Below are 27034 nucleotides of genomic sequence, written 5' to 3'. Positions count from 1 at the left end.
ATGTATACTGTTAATATTGTGTCTATTCATATTCTATTTTTAGTTCTATTCTTATTTTACTTCTTGTAAAACTTTGTATTCTATTTTCTTATTTTACTTTTTAGTTTCTGCAATTTTATATTTGCTCTATTAAAGCTATACCTACCGATGTGGCATTCTCACAGCACTTAGTAAAAGTCTGAACATGAACAACCTGCCTCCCTCCAAAGCCCCGCCCACTTCCCTTTGCCTGAGCTCTGAGGCTCTCCTCCTCTCACCTGATGCGCACGGAGGAAGCAGAGGCGGAGGTTCGGTCCGCTTCGGTGTGTCCGCGGACCCCTCCCTCAGTAATGAGATGCATCATCCACCTGCCGCGGGCCCACGGCTCCTGTTCCATCAGTAGACTCTGAATTTAAGGGTGTGGTCAGTGCAGCGCTGGGTCAGTGTCTTCACTGCACCACGAAGATGAGATGCCCAGGCGACGGGCGTGCGCACTGTGAACGCGCGGCCTTCGCGAATTTTTCCGTGGACATTTGAGGTTTCATAGTCCATACATTTATCATCCTACATAATCCTACACTGTGTGACACCATGTACATGTACCTGTATGAGTCCCACGGTCATAAAAGCTGAGCTTTATGCAGACCTGTTCAGTCCAGTACACCAGACTTCCGGACTTTTATCTCCATCCTTCATTCATCGGACTCCTGTTTGTTCCCCTTGGGTGTTGTTTCTGTTAATAAATCCATTTTTTTCCTTCCACATGTGCATTTGAGTTTTATCCTTACACATCCTAGACAGTAGACTGTGGTCAGTGAGAGGAGAAGGAGCGCCAGCGAAGCGTCAGATTCAGAGGAACACATATCGGATGCGGGGACGGTGATAATGGATGATTGACAGGAGGCTCAGCCAGGTTCGGCCAATTATTTCATTTGGACCAACTAAAATGATTGGTCAGACTTTTATCAGAAATATATGAGAATTAAACATTTTTGAGTTTCAATACCTGGTGGATTTCTTTTACATTTTAGTTTGACACACGCTTATTAGGAGCATTTTAAGATGACAAAAGAAAAGTGTAAAAATGCCACATCATACGGTATAGCTTTAAGTAAAGTAAAGTAAAATAAAGCAAAAGTAAAGTAAAAATAAAAAGTAAAGTAAAATAAACTTTATTGTCCCCGAAGGTAAATTCATCTTGGGCACAGTGCTACATATCATTGCTTCACAAGACAAGATAAAAAGCATCATCACATGGACACATGATAACAATAACAGTTAGTCTGTCAGACATGGACTGCATTTCACAATCACAACACAGAACATATAGAGATGCCTAAAGTCCAGGGAAAAAAAAAAAAAAGTAAAAAGTGCTAAGTGCTAAAGTGCTGTGTGTTTGTTGCACATTGCTCTATTACACTAGTTTTTAACATTGTTCAGCAGCTTAATGGACGCTGGAATTTGAGGCGATTAGTTTTGCACTTTGGCATATGAAATCTTCTTCCTGATGGAAGAAGTTCATATTCAGAGGACAATGGATGAGTCGGGTCTGAAGAGATTTTTGTTGCTTGTTTCATGACTGACTGGTTATACATATCTATGGACTGATATTCTCTCATACCTATATTGCTATTTTCTGACTTATTGCTTTTTTTTTTTAATTCATATTGTTACATTGACTGGAGTGGCACTGGACACACAATGACATTAAAGGATTTCCTGGTTCTGGTTCTGACATATCATCTTTTTCATGGTTAACTTTCAGTTCAGTTCAGTGTGGATGTGAACATGTGAATCTCACGTCATCACTCTGTAGGAGTCTTGAGGACCTGTTGGAACCCTGTGTAAGCTGACGTTACCTGAAGGGAGCTCTGGGGTGGTGCTGTGAGCGCAGAGGGTGGGGGGTTCGTCAGCGTCCAGCCCTGAGCTGACGTGGACCGGAGACTGGGGCTCCTGCTTGATGGAGACGGGCATGAAGGGAAGGCTGGAGGAGGGAGGGGAGGCCCGCTGAGCGCAGTGATTAGGACTGGGAACAGAGCGCTGGGCAGCAGGACCTGGACCCACAGCAGAGGCTGGGGGGTCCGTAGACGAGGGGAGGGAGGGGGGCGCGACGAGCTCAACTTCAAACGAGTCCACCTTTTCCTCTTTCAGCTTCAACCCAGGCGATTCCTCCCGAGTACCTGGGCAAAGAAGTCCACAGTACAGCTGATTTAGTTTCCATTAAGTAAATTCATAGAAGATAAAAAGGTAAAACTCTACAACATACAGCTGTGGGCCAAAACCAGACCACCAAAGGGTCCAATTACTCTGGAGATATAAACAGTCAAGGATGTTGAACTGGTTTTAGTTCAGCTTCCACATACAGACCAATATGATCTTAGGTAAAATTAAATTATAATAATCCATAAATGATGACTCCAAATTTTCTTCTTGGTTTAACACTTTCAGTGCCATGGGCCGATTAAATCGGCTTTACGAATACAACCTTTAAAGTGCCACGGGCCGATCAGATCGGCTTTGGAGAACACGCCATATTTGTGTACAAACAAACCATCCACCCCCATTTCTTTCTCACATTTCGATGACGTTCTTTCTGTGTCCCCCTTTTGAGACCAATCAGACGGGAATTTGAGGTCACGCAACCGAATAATATTTTTATATCTTTTTAATGTTTCTTATTCTCCGGTGTTTTATCAGAGGGAGCCCTCCATGCCGGGGGGCGGCTGTGGACTCCGGGGGCTGTGGCGCCTTCTCTCTCTGGGGTCCGCTCCTTTCTGGTGGGTGGGGGTCCCAGTTGGCCCTCTCCCACTAGTTGGGATGCGGGGCTGTGTTGCTGGTGCCTGGTCGCCGGGGTCGGCGGCTGCCTCCTGGTGTGGATGGCTCCCTGAGACAGCGCCTCCTAAATTGATCCTTTACTTTTACTTGTACATTTTTGCTCTGGTCTACCCGTGCTCAGTCAGTCTTCTTAAGTATGTGTGAGCTTGTGGGTTTGCATGTATATGTGTGTGTGTGTGTGTGTGTGTGTGTGTGTGTGTGTGCGGGTGAGCGGGTGGGTGTGGGTGGGGGGCGGTACTGATTTTTAAACTGATATGTAAAGCACTTTGTGCTACAGTTTTTAATGTATGAAAAGTGCTATATAAATAAAGATTATTATTATTATTATTATTATTATAAATTATGCAAATTACGATCAATAATGAATCGGCTGCGTCCGGTGCGTTTTGAATTTAATCAGCAATCGGTCGGATACCGAGCGGTTTCCTGGAGGATTCTTCAAATATTATAAAAACGACGCGAAATACTGAAAAACGGCCAAATTCTGTAGCACTTTTAAGGCTTATTAGCCCCTTAACTGTCTGGCACCGAAAGAGTTAATGTGAAAAAATAATATTACATTATCAACCAGTCAATTAATCAAACTTTACTTGTATAGCAATTTTCATACATGGTACATGTAGCACAAAGTGCTTCACATCAAACCCCCCACTGTCCCACAGTTGCAACTAAAAATAAAAATAAAAGCAACAAAGTAATGTTTACAGTAAAAGTTTAATTAAAAGTTCAACTAAAAAGATAAGTTTTGAGTTTACTTTTAAAAATATGAACACTTGCAGCAGACCTCAGGTCCTCAAGTAGACTGTTCCATAGTTTGGGGCCATAAAAGCTGAATGAGGCCTCACCATGAGGTTTGGAGTGGACTCTAGGAACAGTTAAGAGATTACTACTTGAGGACCTGAGGGCCCGAGAGGGCCCATATGTTAAAAGCAAATCAGATTAATAAAAAGGGCTAAGACCAGAGAGAAAGAGAGAAAGGGTCATATTCTGGCAATATTTTTTAAATGATAAAAACGTGTTTTGGTGACAGACCTTATGTGTGGCTCAAAGCTAAGCTCACAATCAGTGACTGATAATAGATGACTATAAAAATATCTATATTTAGGTGATAAGATCAGTCTATTTTGAAAGTATAAAACCAGTTCTTCAAATGTTGTAAACATAAGTATTATTATTATTATTGTCCTTTATTTAACCAGGAAAAAGACCTATTGAGATTAAAAATCTCTTATCCAGAGTGTCCTGGAACAGACAGCAGCAGCAGAAGTTACAGACAATAGAGATTTCATCCATACATCCACACTAAAAACATACATAAAACACTTATAAAAACTCAGTCCTAAAACCAAACATAAAACATTCAACTAAAAACATACATATAAAACACCATCAATAATTTAAAAGGGACAAAAAGTATAATAACAATGTCCCTTAAAAGCATCTCAACTATTATAATCCATTACAAAAAACAAATGACCTTCGATAACTTCTCACCTTGCATCCCTTTGAGTAACTCAATACGTTTGTTTCTCAGCGTGCTCATCTCTGTGGTCATCTGAAAACACACCAGGACAAATAAAACCATCAGGAGGTGAATACACTTCTGTTCAAATGAAGACTGAGAACATCACAGGAGGTTAAATGTACCTGTACTGGTCATGCTTACGACATTAACTGTGTGTTTTACTTATAACAGGGAAGTCAAACTCATTTTAGTTTAGGGGTCACATACAACCCAACATCATCTCAAACTATTCTTTAAAAATGTGAATAACATGAACAACCTGAAATTTCTTGAGGAAAATAAGTTTAATTTTAACAATATTCTGCCTCAGTTTATCACTTCCACATGTTCATTACAACTCACAGATCACAGTGGGTTTACAAATACACTAAACATTTAGTATCAGGCAGAGTGTTGGTACAATTGTACTTATTTTTCTTAAGACATTTCCCATTGTTCATGTTATTGCCTTTTTTGTCAACTGATAGTTTATAAATAAACATTTTCATGTAATTTGACTTTTTATACCCAAACAATGACAAAAATTTGGAGTTGTCATTGTTTATAGGTTATTATGTTCTTATTTTACTGGACTGATCCACCTGAGATCATATTGGTCTGAATGTGGAACCTGAACTAAAATTATTTTTACATCTTTGATTGTTCATATTTTCAGTGTCATTTCTGCATTTCACAAATTCATCCCGGGGGCCTGACTGGACCCTTTGGAGGGCTGGTTTTGGCCCACGGGTTGTATGTTTGACACCCCTGACTTATAAGCAAGAGAGGTGCAAAAAAAAAAAAAAAAAAATCGCCATAAATGCAGCACACTAGACCTTTTTATTATGTGAATTATGCACAGGAGCAGAACCTATGGGGAGCAGTCGTTGATTACCTCCGCCAAGGAGGTTATGTTTTTGCCAGGGTTTGTTTGTCTGTTTGTTTGTTTGTTTGTTTGTCTGTCCGTTAGTGTGCAACATAACTCAAAAAGTTATGGACAGATTTGGATGAAATTTTCAGGGTTTGTTGGAAATGGGATAAGGAAGAAATGATTACATTTTGGTGGTGATCGGGGGTGGGGGGGCGCCACTGATCAGCCTTGGCAGAGGTCTGCGCTCTCCGAGTGCTTCTAGTTGACATAAGTGTCATATCTTCGATGATTCCAGGGCGATGAGTGCCAGTAAACAGGCAGCAGTCAGTGAGACAGACTGAGTGGAAAGTATGTTCTGGTGCTTGTTGTTTGTGCAGCCGTAAGCTTTCCACTCCGCCATTGTCCTACCGATGCGACCCAGCAGTGACCGATAATGTGTCATTTTACACTACGTTCAGACAGCAGGTCTTAATGAACAATTGAGATTTTTTAGTGAAATCTGATTTTTTTGTGTGTTTGTTCATATTGCACATTAAATGCGACTTCTATCAGTTTTGAGTATGAACTGAATGTGACCCTGAAGTGACCCACATGTGCAAAAGAGGTCCTGACGGAATATGTGACCACGCAGACACACACTGTGTTTACGGAAGGAAATATGGAGGCATCTCATCTCATCATCTCGGCGCAGAATTGTGACGGTTGTCGCATTTCAATGACATAAAGGTCGGATAAATGATAAAGTGGTCTGGGTTGGATTAGCGCTGTTTAAACTGTCTTTAACAGATCAGATACAGGTCACATATGGGCAAACAAATCGGATTTAGGCCACATTTAACTGCAGTCTGAACGTAGCCTTAGACTGGTTTCTGCTGAACAGGATCAGTGACGAGTCCATCTTAGTTCAGGTAATCAGACAATACAACCAGTCTGGGTCAGAACCGGTGTTGGAACAGCCCGTGAAGGAGGAAACATGTCTGTGACCATGACTGACTGACGGAGCAGTGACTTAATACTGGACAAGTTATAACTTAAGTTACCTGATGGAAAAGCTAGTATTATATGTGATCCTTTGAAATAGCTAGTGATGAAAATGCCCTACAGGTACTGTTTAAAGAGGGAGAAGACACAAACAAATAACAGATGACCTACTGTTCTATGTCTTACCTGTTGTTTCGCCACCATGAGTCGCTGCACCTCCATCAAGGCCGCCTCCAGCGCTGCCCGAGCCTGGATGAGGTTTGTATCCAGGGTCTGCAGAGACCGGCTCAGCTCCTCCTCACGCAGAGACACCGCCAGCAGCTGGTCGATCTGTAAACGCTCTGCACCGAAAAAGAAACGGACAGCATTAGGTTCAATGACATCTATGGAAGCTTAGATCTGAGGTACTGAAAAAGCAAGATCATGAAGGAGAACAAACCCAGGTTAGTGGTACCAGAATGATGTTCACAACTCTTTAACCAGTATTTCAATAAACATTTTAAACGGCAGCAGATGAAACAGCAAAGGAATCAGAATGAAAACAAATATATCTAACACCACTGTATGTTTTCTGTCTTTTACTGTATGTTTTGATTATAAAGCTTTTATGTTGCCTAAATCTGGGTGCATTTTTAGCTTAAGGTAAGGTAAGGTAACGTAAGGTAAGACAAGGTAAGACAAGGATACAGGTAAGGTAAAATAGAACTAGAAGCACTCGGAGCACACCTCCGCCAAGGCTGATCAGTGGCGCCCCCCGTGGGCCCCCCCACCCCCGATCACCACCAAAATTTAATCATTTCTTCCTTATCCCATTTCCAACAAACCCTGAAAATTTCATCCAAATCTGTCCATAACTTTTTGAGTTATGTTGCACACTAACGGACAGACAAACAAACAAACAAACAAACAGACAAACAAACCCTGGCAAAAACATAACCTCCTTGGCGGAGGTAATAAGATAAGATAAGGATAAATGTAAGGTAAGGTAAGATAAGATAAGACAAGACAAGACAAGGATACAGATAAGGTAAAATAGGATAAGATAAGATAAGATAAGATAAGATAAGATAAGATAAGATAAGATAAGATAAGATAAGATAAGATAAGATAAGATAAGATAAGATGAGGCAGCCTAATGCTGAACCATGCAGGACAGATAAAGTGAATGTTGGACACTAACCTTTTTTGGGCTTAATTTTTCTTCTTTTGTTATTGTGTTCCAAGCCGGAGGTCTCAGGATTTGGCACTTCCTACAAAGAACAGATAAAAGGTGTGACAGTGTCTCTATCTAACACTCAGTTTACTAAACAAAAGAGGAATAAAGATATACATCCTGAAAACAATCTGACTCAATCTGCTTTTACTATATTATTCTGAAAACATCATCAGTAAACCTTAGAGCTTTTTGCAGTGGAAATGTCTAAATACTAGTTAGAAATCACTGTAGTGAATAAATTAATAGGGCTGTGTATCGGCAAGAATCTGGCAATATGACACAAATCACAATACTAGGATCCCGATACGATATATCACGATATATCATGATATATCATGATACTGTTAAAACGACAACTTTTGGGTTTTTTCTTTTTTTAAATGATTATTTCCTTGAAGAACTGAACTACACCAGAAATATGCACAAATACTAAACACACTTTTATTTGATCACAACAGGATGTAATGCTATATCACAAAATGTTCCTGTGTTCAAACTGAAATTCTGTTTGACAGACATTACAGTTTAAGATCCTGTTCAAATGTTCATACTCTACTAGTTCAGAACTAACATCTAAAGCTTATTTTTGTGCAATCTCAACCAAGGTTCTAATAGTTTTGGATTTTTCATCCTAGTTTAGTTTTATTTAGTTTTGACTTTTTTTCCTCCAATTCAGTTAGTTTTATTTAGGTTTTAGAGCAAGATTGCTAGTTTTTATTAGTTTTCATTTTTTTCTAAATGCTTAGTTTTAGTTTAGTTTTAGTATTAATTTTAGTTTTGTCGTATCTTTTATCTTCTTCGCCGTCATATTTAAATAAATCCCAGACAGGACTCTGCTGCTTTCTCCCAACTTTAGTCTCCATGTTTCCTGGTACAGTGGGGACCAGAAGACATCTCTAAACGACAAGTGACGAGAAGTGATGGACTGTGAAGTGTCGTATGGTGCCGCTAGCTAAAATTGCTAGTGAAATAAACTGCTTTCGTATCAATCCGACATTGACAAAGACGAAAACGAAGGGAATTTGATCCATAATTTTTATACGTTTTAGTTAGTTTTGTAAGCACATAATACAGTTTCAGTTAGTTATTGTTTTTTTGTTTTAATTATAGTTTTTATTTATTTCAGTTAACGAAAAAATTTTTTTTAAATTCTAGTTTTCGTCATTTTGTTAGTTTTTGTTAACGATAATAACCTTGATCTCAACAAAGGAACTAACATTATTTAATAAAAGAGTGTTAAATAATAACTAAAATATAAACAAAAAGAAAAACAAAAAAAATTAAAATGAACCTCCATAATATCTGCATTTGAATAAATACCTAAAAATATCGATACAGTACTTTTGAATATCGATACAGTATTGTGAAATGAAATATTGCGATATACTGCAGAACCGATATGTTCTTACACCCCTATAAATGAAAGGCGGTTTTTACTGACCCGAGTCGCTCGGCGCTTCTTCCCTGTTCCCTGACCGTCACACAGCTCCGTTCCTGAACTGCTGTCTCCGAGCGCTGAATCGGATCGCTGCAGACTCCTGGCTGTCCCCGCCGTTACACCGTCCTCCTGTTTCACCCCTATGGTTTCACTGTGACTGAACATCTGCTTCAAGTCCAAGTCCAAGTCCTGCTGGGCCTGATCCTCTTTGGTCCCCTGGGCGTATCGTGGAGAACCCGAGCATCTCTGAAGGTCTGAGGTCAAGCTTTCTGGGAACAGCGACTGCGCAGGCATGGGGGCGATGCTGCTCTCGGATAAGGAGCGCTTGCGGGAGGTGGCGGAGGCGGAGCTGGAGGACATGTCCATCAGTGACTCCCACTGGAAACCCTGGAGCAGAGGAAGGTCGTCCTCCTCCTGACTGTGGTCCTCTTGGTCACATGGCACCATCTCTATTCCAAACCTAAGCAGAGATGAGGCAAAAAGTTAAGTTTCACTGTAAAATCTTCCTTATTTTTAAGATTTTTCAACAGTTAAACCATGACTTAACCCATAAAGACCCTTTATTTAACCTGTTTCAGCGGACTTATCACCATTTATCATAACACTATTCCCTAAATTTTGGATTTTTCACTGTAAATGATGTATTTTCCTACATTTCATTTAGATGCTCATGAAAACTCAAAATAAATTCAAAGGTTATTTTTCTTAAACTTCAATGAAACTTAAATTCAAATGAAATGAATGAATAAACTGTAGAACCAAAAAAAAAAAAAGATTCAAAATTTCTAAACTATATTTACTCTGTTCCTGATACAGGTGCTAATTCTATGTAAAATATTAATAAATAACAGGAATTAAATGGAGGTTTTTAGAGTAAATGAATCCAGGTATGAGTTGACATTTTGGCTTTTAATCCTGAAAGACTTAGAACTATTTTTCTCTACATTTAACCTTTCCAAAATGATTTATCACAATGTATTATAAAATTATCCTCTAAATTTTGTGTTTTTCAGTGAAAATCATCTATTTTCCTATATCTAATTCACTGACCATGGAGATGTTCACAAAAGTTTCGAGTAAATTCAAAGGTTACTATATCAAAACAGAAAAAACTGAAGAAAAACTGACTTTTTCAGTCCAATCTGTTATTAACTGAACATAAACCCAGTGTTTCCATCCACTGTCACTGATCCAACTCCATGGGTTTTACTGGTGAATAAATGCTGTAGAAGATGAGTGTTTCCATGGTAACTACGGAGCCTCTGAACGTCCAAATGGGTCATATCTGATGACCATGAAAAGATGAAGAACTGTATTTTACACCAATTATTGACATGTATTGATAGGATTAGTGGATCAACAGGTATTAAACCATTTAGATCAGTGGATGCTTTTGGTCAACGGTAAATGTTTGGGTCTTTAAGGGTTAATCGTGCTGGTGCAGCTAATGTGTGTTCATGGCGTTACCTTGGCATTCCTTTTCCTTTGTCTTGCTTCTTGCGGACCTCCTGATAGACCTGATCCCAGTTGACGTTACGCCGCGACCCACAGGAGCTGATGAGCTGCCGTACGGTCGGTTTCAGCCCTGAGTCCTTGTCCGCGTCGTTCTTCCTCGACCCGCTCAGGTTTCGGACCCGCCTGGCAATGTTCAGGTTGGGTTCGTGACTGACGCCTACTTTGGCCTTGGAGCTCATGTGTTTGGTCAGGTCTCGCTTTAAGACGGGAGGCAGGTCGAGCTTGGACAGACCAGAGGCGTTCGGACCTGCCTGGGCCTCACCGCCCCTGGAGGTGTCGCTCTCTGAACCCTGTCCGACCTCTAAACCCTGCATGGCCTCGTCTGCACAGGCCTCCCTCTCTCTTTTCCTCCTCTCCTCGTCTTCCGGGCTCGGAGCTGCAAAGTTCAGCCTCTCTTCGGTGGAGGTGCTGACCTGTAATGACTGGAGTGACTGGTTACTGTCTGAAGATGCAACCTTTTCTTTGTCCTTCCCATGTGGACCCAGTCTGATGGACTCCGGCAGCGCTGGTCTCTGCCTGCAGCTGTTTTCTTTGTTGATTCCACTCGGGGCTTGAGTCCTCTGCTGCTCCTCTTTACTCTGCTGAGTTGCCTCCGCTCTGTTCGGTAATGAACTTTCTAAAGACGCCTTCTTCTCTAGCACAATCTGCCTGGCTTTCCTCAGAGTTTCTTGGATCTGCTGATCGTGCCGTGACTGCAGGAGGCCAACAGGTGGAGCGCTGAGTCCACTGTGCTTCGACTTTACCTTTTCACTTACTTGACTGGAAGTCTTGCTAATTTGAGCAGCACTGTTGGAACCAGAAACTGAGGACAGCTTCTTGTCTTTCTGTGCAGCTGGTTTGCTCGTCTTCTGGCTGGGTGCATTGGGTGAAGAGTTTCGGCGACCTTCTCTTAAACTGGGAGTAGGAAATTGCTGAGATTCTCTTTGAGCGCTGCTGCTCCGACTGCCACTACTACTCCTATCTCTGGATTTGGCTGCGAGGTTGGTTTTATGCTTCCATTTTTCTGCCACACTTTGCCCACCAGAGCCCGCTGGCCCTGGTTTCTGCTCAGGTCTTGACTTTCTGTTAAAAGCATTGTTATCTGCTGCCTTTTCTTGCTTCTGAGGTTTGGATGCCATGTTGTTTTTCTCGGATGAGTTTGCGTGATTGTGTGATGTAGACTCGAGCCCCTTAGTGACCGGATAAGGCGACCAACGACAGACTTTGTCCAGTTTTGAATTGCTGCCAAAGGCCTTGGAGGTCTTACTACTGTGGTGATCAGTTTCTGCGTTCTGTTGCTCACCGTTATGAGGCATGTCGCCCTGATGACCTCCCTCGTTACGGTCTGTATTTGGAAACTGATGTGCGAAAAATTTTGGCGGTGATGGAAACCAGGATGGGGGTCCCAGGAGGCTCAGGGGCCGGCTCCTCTGGGGATACTGGGAAATATTGTTGCGTCCGTAGATGCCATTGCTGCTTCCTCCGTTGCTGAGCCAGGGCAGCCGAGGTTTCTGACCCCCAGAGTGCATGCCCTGATCCCACTGCCTGTTGTTCCATCTCTCTTGGTTGTGCAGACTCCCACTTGAAAACTCTCCAGATGCCCATTTGTGAAAGTTGGGAGGCTGCTGAGCGTGCCAGGTGGCGCTCTTTCCCTGTTTACTGTGCTGCCAAGGTCTATAATCTGCGCGTCCCTGTCCAGCTGGGGCGTTGTATTGGTTGCTGTTATACCAACTGTACTGGTTGGATCCACTGAAACCATTTGATGGTTGTGACCAGTCACATTCCAGCTGGAAACGCTCCTGAGCCTCCTTTAACCTCCGATGGAATTCGTTAGTTTTCCTTTGCTCTTCCTCTTCGTTTGCTCGTTTTAAGGCAGCAGCCTCTTTCTCTTTTCTATAAACAAAAATAAATGAGTTGAGAGCCACAGTAGAATATTTTCACAGTCAGATATCTTTTAAAGACTGCACTACTTTACATATTTCTCTGTAACAAAACAGAAAATAGAACAAAAAGTGCACATTTAGTTATTTACTTGAATTCATGGGTTATACTGTAATACAACAATTTTAACATGAAATGAGACCTATTTATAATAAATAAATAAATATATATTTAATTTGAGAGTCATCTTAAAGACGTTTCAACTGTTGCTGCAAAATGTACAATAATTATTCTATTTGTATGATGATCTTGAATCTGTTTTGCCTGATTATTTCAGAACTTTGTGGTGCTTTTGTATTTGCAGTTGTAATCAGTCCAGGTTATGTCTTTATAATTCCATCAAACACAATAAAGAACATAAAATATTGATTCTACGTTAGTTCTTCCATGACATCTTATTGGGATGTTGAATACATCTCAAGCTGTCCTTATGTTTGTTAATGATCATTTTAGGTATTTTACTCAGAGTAATTTACAGAGATTAGTGTTACATTTATGCAGTCCATATGTTATGCCTATAACAATTATGGCATGATCATTTTACTCTAAAAATTTCAATATAAAGTCTCTTACATTTTACACAGGAATGACACTAAATATGGCACCAAGATTTTCATTTTCACTGCAAATTCAATTATTATTTATAGATCTTGGGGGAAAAAACAACATATATCTGTGACCCTTCTTAGCATTTCTGTCTCATATTCTCTCTGCTGCCACCTAGTGGACAGGAATAGTAAAGTTAATGCAGGTTTTAAACTCATTTGATGCAGCTGAAAGTCACCGCCACTAGTGACAAATGGTATGAAGTTACAGACAGAAGAGACTGATCATGTGACCTGCTGACAGCTGGACGCCACACTTTACCAGCCATTATCTCAACACATATCACACTCCTCAGGGCGTTGCAATGACAGCGCACTGCCGCCAAATGTGAGAATACAGTCAAATAGGATAAAGCAGAAGGTTTACAAGACAGTCATGGAGATTTCATGGTTTTAGAGCCTTTATAGGCATGAGGCAGGATGTGAGTGAACTTTGTGTGAGGGGTTATGTGTTTTTTTTTAGGCTGGAGTCCTGACATACGACTCCGACCTCTGAGAAGAAGCTAAAACAGGCCTGTGAGCAGCACTGACCAGTATGTGACTATACATGGCTCAAGTACACACAGGCACTAACAAGCAAACACCTACTGTTATGCTTAAAAGCACAAACTCACAGAGAAAAACTATTGAATAAACAGGCAAATTCTATTTTCGGGTTGTTTTAGGGCAGGGGTGTCAAACATACGGCCCGTGAGCCAAAACCAGACCAGACAGATTCCGATCCGGCCCGCTGGATGAATTTACAAAGTGCAAAATTTACACTGAAGATATTAACAGTCGATGGTGTCAAACTCATTTTTGTCCAATTTGATCTCAAGCAGGTCAGACCAGCAGAATAAAAAGAAGAATAGCCCATTAATAATGACAACTCCAAATTCCAAACTGCAAATTTTAACAATATGCTGCCTGTCACTAAATGTTTTGTGTCGTTGATCTGTAATACACATATATCAATGATAAGCTGGGGCATTATATTGTTAAAATTGCATGTATTTTTTTTAAAGAAATTTGAGGTTGTTCAGGTTATTCATTACTTTTTGCAAAAGAAATATTTATAAATGTAGACATTTTAACATTTTCATAATTTAATTTGACTTTTTTTCAAAAAAGCAAAGAGAAAAACTGGGAATTATCAACATTTATAGGCTATTTTTCTATTATTGTACTGGTCCGGCCCACTTGAGGTCATATTGAGCTGAATGTGGAATGTGAACTAAAATGAGGGAGTCAAACTACTGCTAACACATGATCATAGACAGACAGTCATTACCTATACAAGCCCCAAAGACCAAACAACAAAACAACGGAGGTGGAAACGCTGACAAAACAAATTACATCTTCAGAGACAGATCTAAAACAAATCAAAAAAACAAAGAACTGCCATTTTTCGAAGCCAAATATAAGAAATTATCATCTGAAAAGCTTAATATGGCCCAAGCAGACAAAAGAAAGTAAAAATAAACAAGATCAATTAACACTATAGCATGTAGATATATACATGAAATTAATGACCGTTTTAGAGAATATTCTGAGCATTTATTGTTAAGAATGTTCATCCACAGTAGAATATGACACATTTACACTCTCAGGCCATTTAATAAGCATTAATTATAAAAACTCTGCAGGCTAAACAACAGTCTGGTTGTGGTAGTTGTTGTTACCTCTGCCAAGGAGGTTATGTTTTTGTTGGCATTGGTTTGTCTGTCTCTGTGCAGGATAACTCAAAAGGTTATGGACGGATTTGGATGAAAATTTCAGGAATTGTTGATACTGGCACAAGGAACAAATGATTAAATTTTGGTGGTGATCGGGGGTGGGGGGCATGGGGGCCCACTGATCGGCCTTGGCGGAGGTCTGCACTCTACGAGTGCTTTTCTAGAAATGACAGCACAGGCCTACGCCAAGGCCAATCAGTGGGCCCCCGTGCCCCCCCACCCCCGATCACCACCAAAATTTAATCGTTTGTTCCTTGTGCCAGTATCAACATTTCCTGAAATTTTCATCCAAATCTGGGGCACTGCTCTGCCTCGGTGGAGGTCTGCACTCTCCAAGTGCCTCTAGTGTATAGATGCAATCTTTACTACACATTACTATACTATTGATCTGAAATTAAATCACTTATACAGGGTAATTATTTGCTTTTGTTAGACCCTGTTCTATACTGTTTATAGAAACACATACTGTCCCATACTGTTAATACTGTAAATTAGCGTCTATTAATATTTTGTCCATTTTTATTTATTTTACTCTACTTGGCTCTATCCTCATGTTACTTTGCAAAACTGTAAAAGTTATATTCTATTTTCTTATCTTACTTTTAGTTTTTATAATTTTATATTCACTATTCTTATTTCTGAACACACAATGACAATAAAGGCTATTCTATTCTATTCTATTCCACCATAAATTCATTTTCTAACCGTAGTTTCAACACAGGTTCTCTACCCACTGTTTTCTGCTCCTCCACACATTAAAGCCGTCTGTTTGACACCAGATCTGCTCTTACCTGATCTGCTCTTTCCTCTTGTCGATCAGGTCCACCAGGCCTTGGTCGAAGTAGTCCTCTTCGGCCTCGTTGTGGCTCTGCTTCTGCTCGGCGGCCTCGGCCTTCTGCTTGTGCGTAGGACTGGAGATGTGGCTGGCGTAGTCGGTCAGGCTCACCACCGTCACTTTACACACTCGGCACTCGTGTCCGCAGTCCCTGGCGAGGGAAGGCGACAGCGGGCGTTCAGTCGCGGCTTCGGGCATGGTTCTAATCTAGTTCGGTCCGGTTTCAGTTTATTTCCCGCCTGCAGAGCCTGCGAACAAACTGGCTCTACTTTCTGTTTTAAACGTCTAAAATAAAACCAGGAAAGGAGATTACTCAACAATCCTTAGAAATAATCCAATTCTCTATCCTTTACAGATCAGGAGGTAACTAACTTGTAATTTTCTCTCGTTTAGAATAAAGGTTGCAGTGTGTGTCATCCTGATCGTGTTGTCGTGTCCTCAGTAGGCCATAGGTGGCCGAGGCGAAGGCAGGAGCAGCTGCTTCGATCCAACCGCCACAACCATGGGGTGGAGGGGGAGGCCGGTGCCCTCAGCCTAGTGCGCGTTCATGATGGAGTCGCTGCACTCTGAGCCTCTGCACAAGGAAATGTCTGTATTTGACCTCACACTCCTCTGTCGGAGCCAGAACCCAGCCCCCCTTGCAGACCACCATGTGTTATTAGAGCAGCGGGGCAGATCCTGCCAGCCAATCGGGACCAAAGCCTGTGAAACCGGAGCCTCCTGCAGCTGCTCCACACCTCCTGCTTCAAAAACCTCTCCCAAGTATGTCATCCTGTCATCCTGATGCTGCCTCCTTCTCCAGTTCTTTTTCAGATCTGTGTCGTGGCACGCTGCCATTTTCTGACCTCTCGTGCAGTTGGCAGACAAAAAGATTGGGTTACTTTTTTATTTTGACACCTTAAGTTTCAATAAAGAAGGAATCGGTTTTATTAATATGGATTTGTTTTGCATTGTAATTCAGCTAAACGTGCATAAAAGTTAGCCAAGACTTTTTACCACGATGATAAAAGGAGATAACGACATACATAATTCCTTATAGAGCTGCAACCGATTAATCGATTTGGTGCTTGAAGCCAATACAAAAATTCACAATTCAATTAATCGACTCGAATTGATTGAAGGAAAATATTCTATTGCAATTTTCCTGAATTGAAGCTTCTTTGCGCGTCACAATAAGTGTCTGTGTGAAACACAACAGTGGAACCAATGTTTAACAGCAGAGAAATGAAGCAAACAAAGCTTTGATTCAGGAGAATTGTGGTTGAATGATTTTTTTTGGATCACTTTGAGTTGATTAATCATTTCAGCTCTAATTCCTTATTATATCCACAGAATTTTTAGAACAACAATATTTTTGCACACTTATTTATGCATATTTCTTTAATTACCATATTGATAATATATTGTCTAGTACATGTTGTACAAATTGTTGTTCTAATTGTGTCTGAATAGAGTGTCTTATATATATATTGATTCACTGAGTCGCTTTGTTGAGAGACAAAATAGCAACAGAGTCACCAGAAGCTCCTCAAACCTAAATTAAAAAATCCCATTCTGCAGGACAACTTTCGGACAGTCATCCTTCTCCTGTAAGAGTATTTATTAAACTCTGGAACTCACTGCCACCAGAAATAAAATCCATCTCAGAGTTTAAGATGTTCACCACCAGAACCAAAACCTGATTAAACACTGGATTATCAAATTGTATGGTATGATCATTTTAAATTATGTATATTTTATATATATTATATTTTTATGCATGGTATGATCGTTTTAAATTATGTATATTTTATATATATTACATTTTTATGCATGGTATGATCATTTTAAATGATGTATATTTTATATTGTACGTACTGTAATGTTGTGGAAGAGCCCAAATGGGGACTGGAGTTGAGAATTAGCACTAGCTATAAACTCTATATGCATCACATCAGCTGCAAACTTGTAACTATGTTTGACTGCATTGTCCCTGTCAAATAAATAAATGTCAGTAAATCCAGTTTGGTTTGCATCAGTAATAAGTAACATGACAACAGGATTAACGTAATATTGTGTTTGTTAGAAGTAGACTAAAGGGGCCGCTAACGTCTGACAAAAGTGATTTAACTTTGATTCAAAGCTGGTGACATGAAGGACGTGTGTTCATGAGGAAGATGATGTACTTTTTGGGGGTGAAAGCAGAGGAAACATGAGAGATTAAAACTGTGCTAATGTTGAAACAGCTGATTTGAAGATTATGAAAGAAATGAGTGAACAGATGTTGAAGACACAACATGTTAACACTGCAGAAAACAAAGTCATGGTGAACATGATGTCGGTGCAGCTTTATTTATCTATAACCAACTCTATCTTGATAAAACTCCTTCTACTGCTTCTCATTATTTAGTGTTTATTGGCTGTTAAACCAATTTAGAGGTGGATTACCACCACCAAATGGACTGGGGTGACTAGCTGCTCAGTTGTGTGCTTTGGTAGTCTCATTTCTTCTCTTTTGGTGAATGGAAGTGCAACACCTACTGGTAAAATCACATATATCACTTTGATAAAGTGCGTGGGTTAGGGTTAGGGTTAGGGTTAGCTGGTCTGCCTAATTTTACACTGGCCCAACCCCAGTTTTTTTTTTTTTGACACTTAGTTTTTATTAGTTATCATTTTGTCATACAGAACATAAAGAACAATCGGCAATAGATAATAGTCACAGTCTAATAGTAACAATAATTTAGGTTACAGTTCTGAAATAGCAATCAAGTTACCGAATTAATTAAATTTTTAGAGCAGTAATTTTTATAACATTTCACAGGACTATGAGACAAACCACCCATAAATTGTATTTAAAGAAACTAATCCATTTACCCCATCTTATTATGTAAAGTTCAGCTTGCAGCCTCAGCATAAATGTTAATCTCTCCATTTTGTGAATTTCATCATTAATTTTCAACCAGTCCTCCAGCACCGGTCGATCAAGTCAAAGCCATTTCCGAGTGATTGATTTGGTTTTTTTGCTGCAGCACCAAAGCTTTTTTAGAAGGTGTTTATCATTTATTGTCAAATCATCAGGAGGAGCTCCTAACAAAAGTGGAAAATTGGTCATTTAAAACCCAAAATCTGTTCTATTTTTATTCCAAATTCTTCCAAAAAGTTTTAATTTTTGGCTCAACCCTAGTTTTGATATAGTTATAATGATATTTTATTGTTTCAAATGTTGTAGCACTTAGTTTATGAAGTGTTTTGACCATAATAAAGTAGAGCTGCAACCGATTAATCGATTTGGTGCTTGAAGCGAATGCAAAAATTCACAATTCAATTAATCGACTCCAACTGATGGAAGGGAAATATTCTATTGCAGTTTTCCTGAATTGAAGCTTCTTTGTGCGTCACAATAAACGTCTGTGTGAAACACAACAGTGGAACCAATGTTTAACAGCAGAGAAATGAAGCAAACAAAGCTTTGATTCAGGAGAATTGTGGTTGAATGATTTTTTTGGATCACTTTGAGTCGATTAATCAGTTGCAGCTCTATAATAAAGTTTTAAATCATAAATAACTGTGTGGTTTCTCAAACTTTCAATCAAGAGATCAAAAATCAGCCGTCGAACTTAAAAGAAATCATTAATATCAACTAATGTGATTAATTTTTACCACATTACCCACTGTTTTCTGGTGGCTTCATGGTTTTTTTTTTTTCATACACCTAAAGTAAGTTTTCAGTGCCCGTCAAAATAAAACCTTCATATATTTTAAGGCCAAAACTTTTAGACTTTTTAAGATTTAGATGTGACTCTGAGTATTGGCAGTACTCAAGGTTCTTCCACCTCAGAGTGCACATACTTGTAGTAATCTACATGGCGGTCATAGGATCGGCCAGTTGCCTCGTATCGGTCATGCCTGTTGTTCCGGAGAGATTGTGTCTAAATATACAAGCCACAGTTGAGACAGCTGCATCTATCTCCACTTGCCCGGTGACTGTGATGAGCACGTGTCGGGTGTACACGTGCCTCATGACCCAAATAAATAAAAAGTCAGAGCTTGACATTACAATATTATTACGACTTTGTTTAAATATAATGTGTTAAAGACGCGTTAACAGTTTAAAGCCGATGCTGTGACACTGATGACTAATTATGCTCATCACGGATAACACGCGGTTTCAACTTAATGCATCAGAATAAATGATCTGTGCACCAAGGTTATGATAGTTTTGGATTTTTCATTACAGTTTAGTTTTATTTAGTTTTGACTTTTTTTCTCTAATTCAGTTAGTTTTAATTCGTTTTTAGAGCAGGTTTGCAAGTTTTTATTAGTTTTCATTTTTTTCTAAATGCTTAGTTTTAGTTTAGTTTTAGTATTAATTTTAGTTTCGTTGTATCTTTTCTCTTCTTCGTCGTCGTATTCAAATAAATCCCAGACAGGACTCTGCTGCTTTCTCCCAACTTTAGTCTCTATGTTTCCAGGTAGAGTGGGGACCAGAAGACGACTGGAAACCACAAGTGACGGACCATGAAAAGTGCCATATGGTGCCGCTAGCTAAAATTGCTCGAGCGAAATAAATTGCTTTCATCTCAATCCGACATTGACAAAAACGAAAACGAAGGGAATTTTATCCATAATTTTCATACGTTTTAGTTAGTTTTTTAAGCACACAACACAGTTTCAGTTAGTTATCGTTTTTCTTTTAATTATAGTTTTAATTAATTTCAGTTAACGAAAATGTTTTTTCAATTCTCGTTTTTGTCATTTCATTAGTTTTCGTTAACGATAATAACCTTGCTGTGCACAAACGTGACATTAACGTCAACTCACCGGCCTTTTAGCTTCTCCAGCTCTCGGTGGTGCAGCATACTTCTCATATGCTCATCCATCTCCTGCAGAAACACAGTGAAAATACAGCTTTTAGTGCATTTACATAGATATGATGAAGGAGAACAGAGGTGGGACATTTGGTAAAGGTGCTGTCGGTATAAACAGGTACAAAAAAGACACAAAAGTATATTGGTCATAACTAGGTTTTCAGACGGTTTAGGTGTCTAGATTTTTGTAGTTCCTGATGGACGATGTAAAAATCAGTCAAAAGAACTTATTATTACATATTATCGCAACACGTGTGACATAAAACTGAAAAAAAAAAAAAACCCTGTTCTAAGAGTCAAAAGTCTTTTCATATTTATATCAGTATTTTCCCTGCAGATGTACTTCATTCTATCTGTAAATTCCTGGATTTAAGCCCTGAACTAAAGGCGCTGTTTTAGCGTCTGTTGCTGTAAATCTGTGTAAGCTGCTCCTGACCACGCCCCTTTCCTGTCAGTGCCATGGATACCATCATGTGGAAATCCCGGCACATTATCACAGGATGTCAGGATGGTTCTAGTGGTTTTGGAGAGTGCTGTTGGTTTTGTCAATCACATGAGATAAGATGAGATGAGATGAAATAATTTAAGATAAGATGACAAGATGAGATAAGACAATTTAAGATAAGTTAAGATAATTTAAGTTAAGACAAAATAAGATGAGATAAGTTCAGATAATTTAAGATAAAATGACAAGATGAGATAAGTTAAGATAATTTAAGATAAGATAAGATGAGATAAGATAATTTAAGATAAGATGACAAGATGAGATAAGATAAGATGAGACAAGACAAGACATACAAAAATATACAAAGATATACAAAATACAAAAATAAATTGCAGGGGAAACAGAAAAACAGAAAATATGAACTTGTGAAACAAAACATACAGAGAAAAAAGAAACCCACTCTTTATATAATAGTATTTATAGAAATTTAGATTTAAGCATTAAATCTATACTTTAATATTATTTTTAGACCCTCCTGGCCTTTTCAATAATAGGAAAAGAAAAAAAAAATCACTGTTTAACCTCCTGAGACCCAGGAAATGTCAGCAAAGTACAAGCTTTTTTTGTTTTTTATTCCATAAGTGCCTTTATTGGAAACATCATGATGCAACAGTTTTTTCAGATGCAGTTTTTTTAATTTTTATGGAATGTCCTTTGTGGTGGACAGTTTTCTTTTTTTGTATAAAGTTGTGAAACTCTTGTCCACAAACGTGGAAAGAAAACCCATAGCTGGGTCTTAGGAGGTTAAGGTAGATCTAATCTGATTTTAGAAAACTTCACAGCTGACAGATGACAAATGACCTGGTGTTGTCTGGGGATCTGCATCAGAAGGACTAATGTGGACAATGGAACAAATCCCATTAAATGCATATGAATCCTGGTGTAAGTCCAGTTTTCACTAACTCTGTGTTAATAAGATCCTTTGACCAGTGCATGCAGGATGTAAACGTGGTGTTTTCATTACCTGTCTGGAGGCGTGGACCGTCTCACACAGGATGCACTTTCTGCTCCTCTCCATCTTCAACACTGATAAGAATCAGCTCATTCCTGTCAAAAAAAGCAGAGTCAAATTAAGTAAATGGATAAAAAAAAAAAAAAAAACACAAAAATGCATTTTTCAGGTTCCAAAGCTGCGGCTTCATGTTCATTTGTTGTGTTGTAAATTGTGTGATTAGTGGAGCAACATGTACAGGATTTTCTCTGAGTTTTCAGGAGCTTAGGTGCTGTCTGGGTTCCAGCATTTTCCACTAGTTTTCTTTCTTTCTTTCTTTGTCTTTCTGGCTTTCTTCTTTCTTATCCCCATTAACTGTACCATAGCTACAGCAGTTCTTCCTGGAATCCTTACAATAATCTCTACAACTAGTCAATGCAAATAACATACAATATAATTATACACAACTATTTTTCAAATACAACGTAACATGAAGGAAAATAAATAACAGACAAAACACAGACACGACAGCTCCTTTAGGTCAGCAGCAGTATATTATATACAGTCCAAGTATCGATTATATTATGTATTAGCCCAAGTATCAATCATTTATGGTCACTAGATGCTTCTTGACTAACTTCTTGAATTTCGTTTTACACTTTTCTTGTGTGATATGTTCTGGTAGTTTGTTCCATTCTTGCATAGCTCTGGATATTACCATTCATTTCATTACGTTTGTTGAAACTGAAGTGCATAAATAAGTAGGACACGGAGTTATTTATGATGCTCTCTTATTTTAACCCTTTAACCCCTGAGACATAATTCCAATGATGCTGTGAATCTGCGTCTGTTTCAGGTTCATTAAAGCTGCTGTGAGTATGTGCTTGTGTTCCTTTTCTTCAGTGGTTTTGTTTTTACTGTGTGTTTTAGGGTCAAAACAGGTGGAAGAACAAAAAGACAAAGAGAGGAACCGAAGTTTGACAGGTTTGGACTAAATAAGGCACTAGAATGTACGACAATAAGAGATTTAGGATGTTGAACATCAACTGTGAACTGGAACACACTGAACAACAACAAGGATTTGAATTTGGGCCCAGTAGTTTATGTTTTGGGCTCTTTTCTTTTCTAAATCATTCCAGCTGCTTTTTGACACCTGTTTAACTCCTTAAAGTAGTTACACAGTCAAATCTAGAGGTAGAGCCAATATCGGCTATCAGCCTAAATTTAAAAGCCAATATTTGATCAGTAGTAAAAATGTTACAAGATATTTGGTCACTTGAAGTTCAATACATGTTAAAAGAGTACTATGTGTATGTATATTAATAAGTTACATTGCTGCATAAAAATCATAGTTATCTGAGTGTTTCAACTGTATTTTATGATCAATGTTCTTACAAAAAAAAAAAAAAAAGCCTTAAATATCGGCCTCAAAAATCAGCTGTAGATATCAGCCATCACCTGACCAAATTTTAAAAAATCAGCATCGGCAATGGCATTAGAAAAACCCTTATCAGTTGACCTGTAGTCAAAACTTAGTAAAAACACAGTAAAAAAAATAAGTAAAGGAACATCACCACAACACCGGAAACAACAGTAAAAACAAAAAACCACAAGGAAAACGGTGTTAAAAAAAAAACAAAAAAAACAAAAAAAACCAAAACAAACCCATTTGTCAAGTTTGAAGTTTGACAGGTTTGGACTAAATAAGGCACTAGAATGGACATCAATAAGAGATTTAGGATGTTGAACATCAACTGTGAACTGGAACACACTGAACGAGTTGAATTTGGGCCCAGTAGTTTATAATTTGGCTGTTTTCTTCGAAATCAGTCCAGCTGCTTTTTGACACCTGGTGGAACTCCACAAAGCAGTTCCACGGACAAAACTCAGTGAAAACACAGTAAAAAAATAATAATAACGGAAAATCACCACAACACTGGAAACAACAGGAAAAACAAAAAAACAAGGAAAACGGTGTTTAAAAAAAAAAAAAAAAAAAAAGCCCAAACTGTCTAATTTTATAGTGAGTCAGTCTCACTCACTGCTCTGTGTTTGACCCCCCATTCCACAGGTGGAGGGGGGTACACTGAGCATGCTCAGATGTCTATGGAAAGAACAAAGTCCATTCTATCAGCATGATTTGAATTTTTTCTTATTGAGTTAATGGTTCAATTTTTACGAATATTTAAATTAAATCACAGGTTCAGAACACTCACCTCAGACACGTCAGGGGTTAAAGGGTTAAAGTAATTTTGAGGTTGATGCTTGGTCTAAACCTTAAAAACCTCCATGTGGTCACCCTTGTGAACGGGGTCATTTGTTGTGGATTCCACGTTGCCATTCAACAGGCGTCGGTGCCAAATTCCGCCCGGGTTCAAAGTGACGCTGGTCTAATTCCAGGCTGCTGATGGAGGAGGTCTGTGTCCAGAATGCAGAGCCACGGCCACACCAGGGCTGAGTCTGGACATGTTCAACGCTCACAAACAGAGAGGAAAGACCGGCCTCGACTCAACTGCAGCTGGACTCATGCCTCCAGATGTGTCTACAATAACTGAACCTTCACCAGATCCAACATAGAGACTCTACTGTCACATAAGTTCAGACATTTGAGAGGAAACAAGTAGGTTTAGTTTACATTAAATCTGTGTAAAACAAATCCACAAAATTACTAAATTCTTTCCTGTTGCTGCTACTAATAAATTTAAAGAAAAATTTAAATTAAAAATACATTTGTCACAGCCATGCACATACTGTAGCTTTGGCTTTAGGACCCATGTTTTCAGTATTTTTCTACCACGACTCAAACATATTCATCCTTTTATCAAAAATGGGAGATGAGTTTTGTTTATTTTCTGCAGCTCAAACATTTGGTCAAAGTGATGCAATAAATCTGAGCACTGATTTGGCTGAAAAAAAAAAAACTGAACATTTGAGGTTATGGGCTCTAAGTTTGGACATATTTTCAGTCTGGACTACAACCGCTGCTGCTGATAAACAATTATGGAGAAATACTGGAGAAGTGTTCGTCTGAAGTCTGGACCTGATATGTGCAAATGTGGAGACGGAACTAGTTATAAAACGGAACTAAATTAAGCAGGAATTCAAACAGGTTGTAGAAATCCACTGGATTTTTGCCCAAATGAATATAAAGATAGTTTTGCAGCAGCTGGAGGGTTCAAATGCAAACTGTATGAACTATTAGGGTCCAAATACACAAAGAAATGAACCACAGACTAAGAAAAGTGGGTTTAGACAAATATGAGTCCTTTAAGGGATCTCACCCAAGAACCGTTGGACCTTGATCAGACTCAGTTATTAATCTGTCAGTACAGACGTCTAAAAATGACCACCACGACGGTCTGCTGATCCTATTATCCTCATTGGTTTGGGCCATATTCTGTTTATGGCTTATGAAGCACCTCCACAATATTCTGTCACCATTTCTGTTCAGACCCTGTGGGGGTTATTTATAATACTGGTCAGATATTTGGGTTATATTCCCTCTGTCGGCCACTGAGTCTCTAGGGGGCAGCAGAAATAAAACTGTTAGATATTTAATTTCTAAACGGTGATGCAAGCCACTCATGCACATATGGAAAAGGTGTTACAACTTTAAATTCACAAAAACGCTTTGTTATTGTCATTTTTTGTCTTGAAAAAATGCATGTGAAAACTTCTATTAAATCTGATGGTTTCACTCAACATCCTTTCATGGTTTAATAAGTTCAAACCTGTACAGAATATCCAAGAAACGTTCATGAATATATTTGACTTCAGTTATTTTAAAAGTTTGTTGCTAAGGAGTATTTTTTTTTCCCCATAATAGTCTGATGAGATAGTGCCTTTTTTTTCTGGAAATAACTTAATAATAAAAGTTAATAGTATGGCCGATCTGTTATTCACAATACTTTAAAAGAAGGGAATAAAGATATAGCAGGGTTTTTTTTAATTTCTTTGAGTAATTTTGTTTCTATTTTAGTCAAATAACTGGATCACAGCACACATGGAGAAAACACTAGAAACTTGATTTTATTTTTTTACCCATAGGAAAATTAAACCCAAAATTATCTTCTGTTTAGTTTTACTGTAGTTTTATGTACTTTATTTTTTTTTATAGAATTTATGATGTCCTGCTTAAAAACCTCTCATTGATGTATTTAATAAAACTGGAGAGCTGACAACCCACTTTTAAGACATTTTGATTATATAATTTTGAAAGGATTATTTTAATTTACTTGAAACTTCACGGGAAAATGTTATTAATCATATATTTCATTTTAGATGTTGTTTTATTCTTCTTTTAAAAAAAATCCTAAATGCAATGAAATTTTGTCATGTCATAGGCTGAACAACTTGAAATCTCAACGTTTTTTTCCAATGTTTCAGATATTTCACTTTTATTCATCGACATGAAGTCAAGCAAAAACATTTCATTGTATTTGAATGTAGCTTTTTTTTTTTTTAAAGAAAAATTTCACACCATATATGTGTAACATCATCAGTATACAATAAAAAAGAGTAGCACTTGGGGAATTTAAATGTGCATTAATGGTTAAAAAATACAAAAATAAATGTCAAATCAAGTATATTTGCAATAATATATTACAAAAAAAAAAAAAGGTTGCATTTTGACTTTTTGTTGGAGAAGGGTCTCCATTACCCACTAACCTCAGGTTAATAATTTAGGGATTTATTACAATTTTTGCTAATGGAAAAACTCAATTAATCAACTTAATTTGATCTACTGCACAGCCCTCCTTCATGAGATGACCAAAGTAGAGAAATACTGCATCATTAAAGCTATTTTCTCTAGTATAGTTCAATAAAATGTAATTTAAATAAATGTACCCTCTTCTTTAATTATTAATATTGGTGCTATGTTATTCAACATTTTTCACTGATAATACTGTTCTGGCTGTTGTAATACAGTAAATTACAGTGGAGGTCTAATAAATGACTAGTTTACCTTAAAATCACACTTATTTAATATGAAAACTCAGGATATTTCACTCTGGTGAAAACTCATTCATTCATTCATTTACTGTAACTTTCAGTGACAACTATAAAATAATTCAAATTAAACCTTAACTGTAGGCTTTCTGACACATACACAGAAAACAGAAAAGGATTAAAGGGTCTATACAAAAAAAATTACAACTAAAGCATTTTTAATAGAGTATGTGATTTTGCAAACTCTGGCTCATTTTCTTCTTTAAAACCTATGACATAAACTGACTATAGTTTGATTTGATTTAGTGATTTATTCCGAACATGCAATGAAATTTAACATATATGCAAACTAGCAAAACATACATAATAATACAAATATCAAGA

The 27034-nt window shown here is 38.3% G+C and overlaps 1 protein-coding gene across 1 annotated transcript in view; it reads right to left on the bottom strand.

The window, feature by feature from the left end:
* znf106a (zinc finger protein 106a) overlaps positions 1 to 27034 on the bottom strand; it is a 46576-nt gene that overhangs the window by 17786 nt on the left and 1756 nt on the right. Inside the window, exons 2-10 of the mRNA XM_030127156.1 lie at positions 21734 to 21816; positions 20218 to 20279; positions 15371 to 15565; positions 10292 to 12211; positions 8828 to 9284; positions 7351 to 7420; positions 6357 to 6511; positions 4309 to 4369; positions 1839 to 2159 (exon numbers count right to left, since the gene is read on the bottom strand). Of these exons, the coding sequence (XP_029983016.1) occupies positions 1839 to 2159; positions 4309 to 4369; positions 6357 to 6511; positions 7351 to 7420; positions 8828 to 9284; positions 10292 to 12211; positions 15371 to 15565; positions 20218 to 20279; positions 21734 to 21787 (3295 nt within the window). The 5' untranslated portion in view covers positions 21788 to 21816. The remainder of the gene's footprint in view (positions 1 to 1838; positions 2160 to 4308; positions 4370 to 6356; positions 6512 to 7350; positions 7421 to 8827; positions 9285 to 10291; positions 12212 to 15370; positions 15566 to 20217; positions 20280 to 21733; positions 21817 to 27034) is intronic.

This window comes from Sphaeramia orbicularis, chromosome 22 (genome assembly GCF_902148855.1).
Source record: "Sphaeramia orbicularis chromosome 22, fSphaOr1.1, whole genome shotgun sequence".
NCBI lineage: Eukaryota > Metazoa > Chordata > Actinopteri > Kurtiformes > Apogonidae > Sphaeramia > Sphaeramia orbicularis.
The sequence above is the reverse complement of the archived record's forward strand: the minus strand, read 5'-3'. Positions and strand labels throughout refer to the sequence as shown.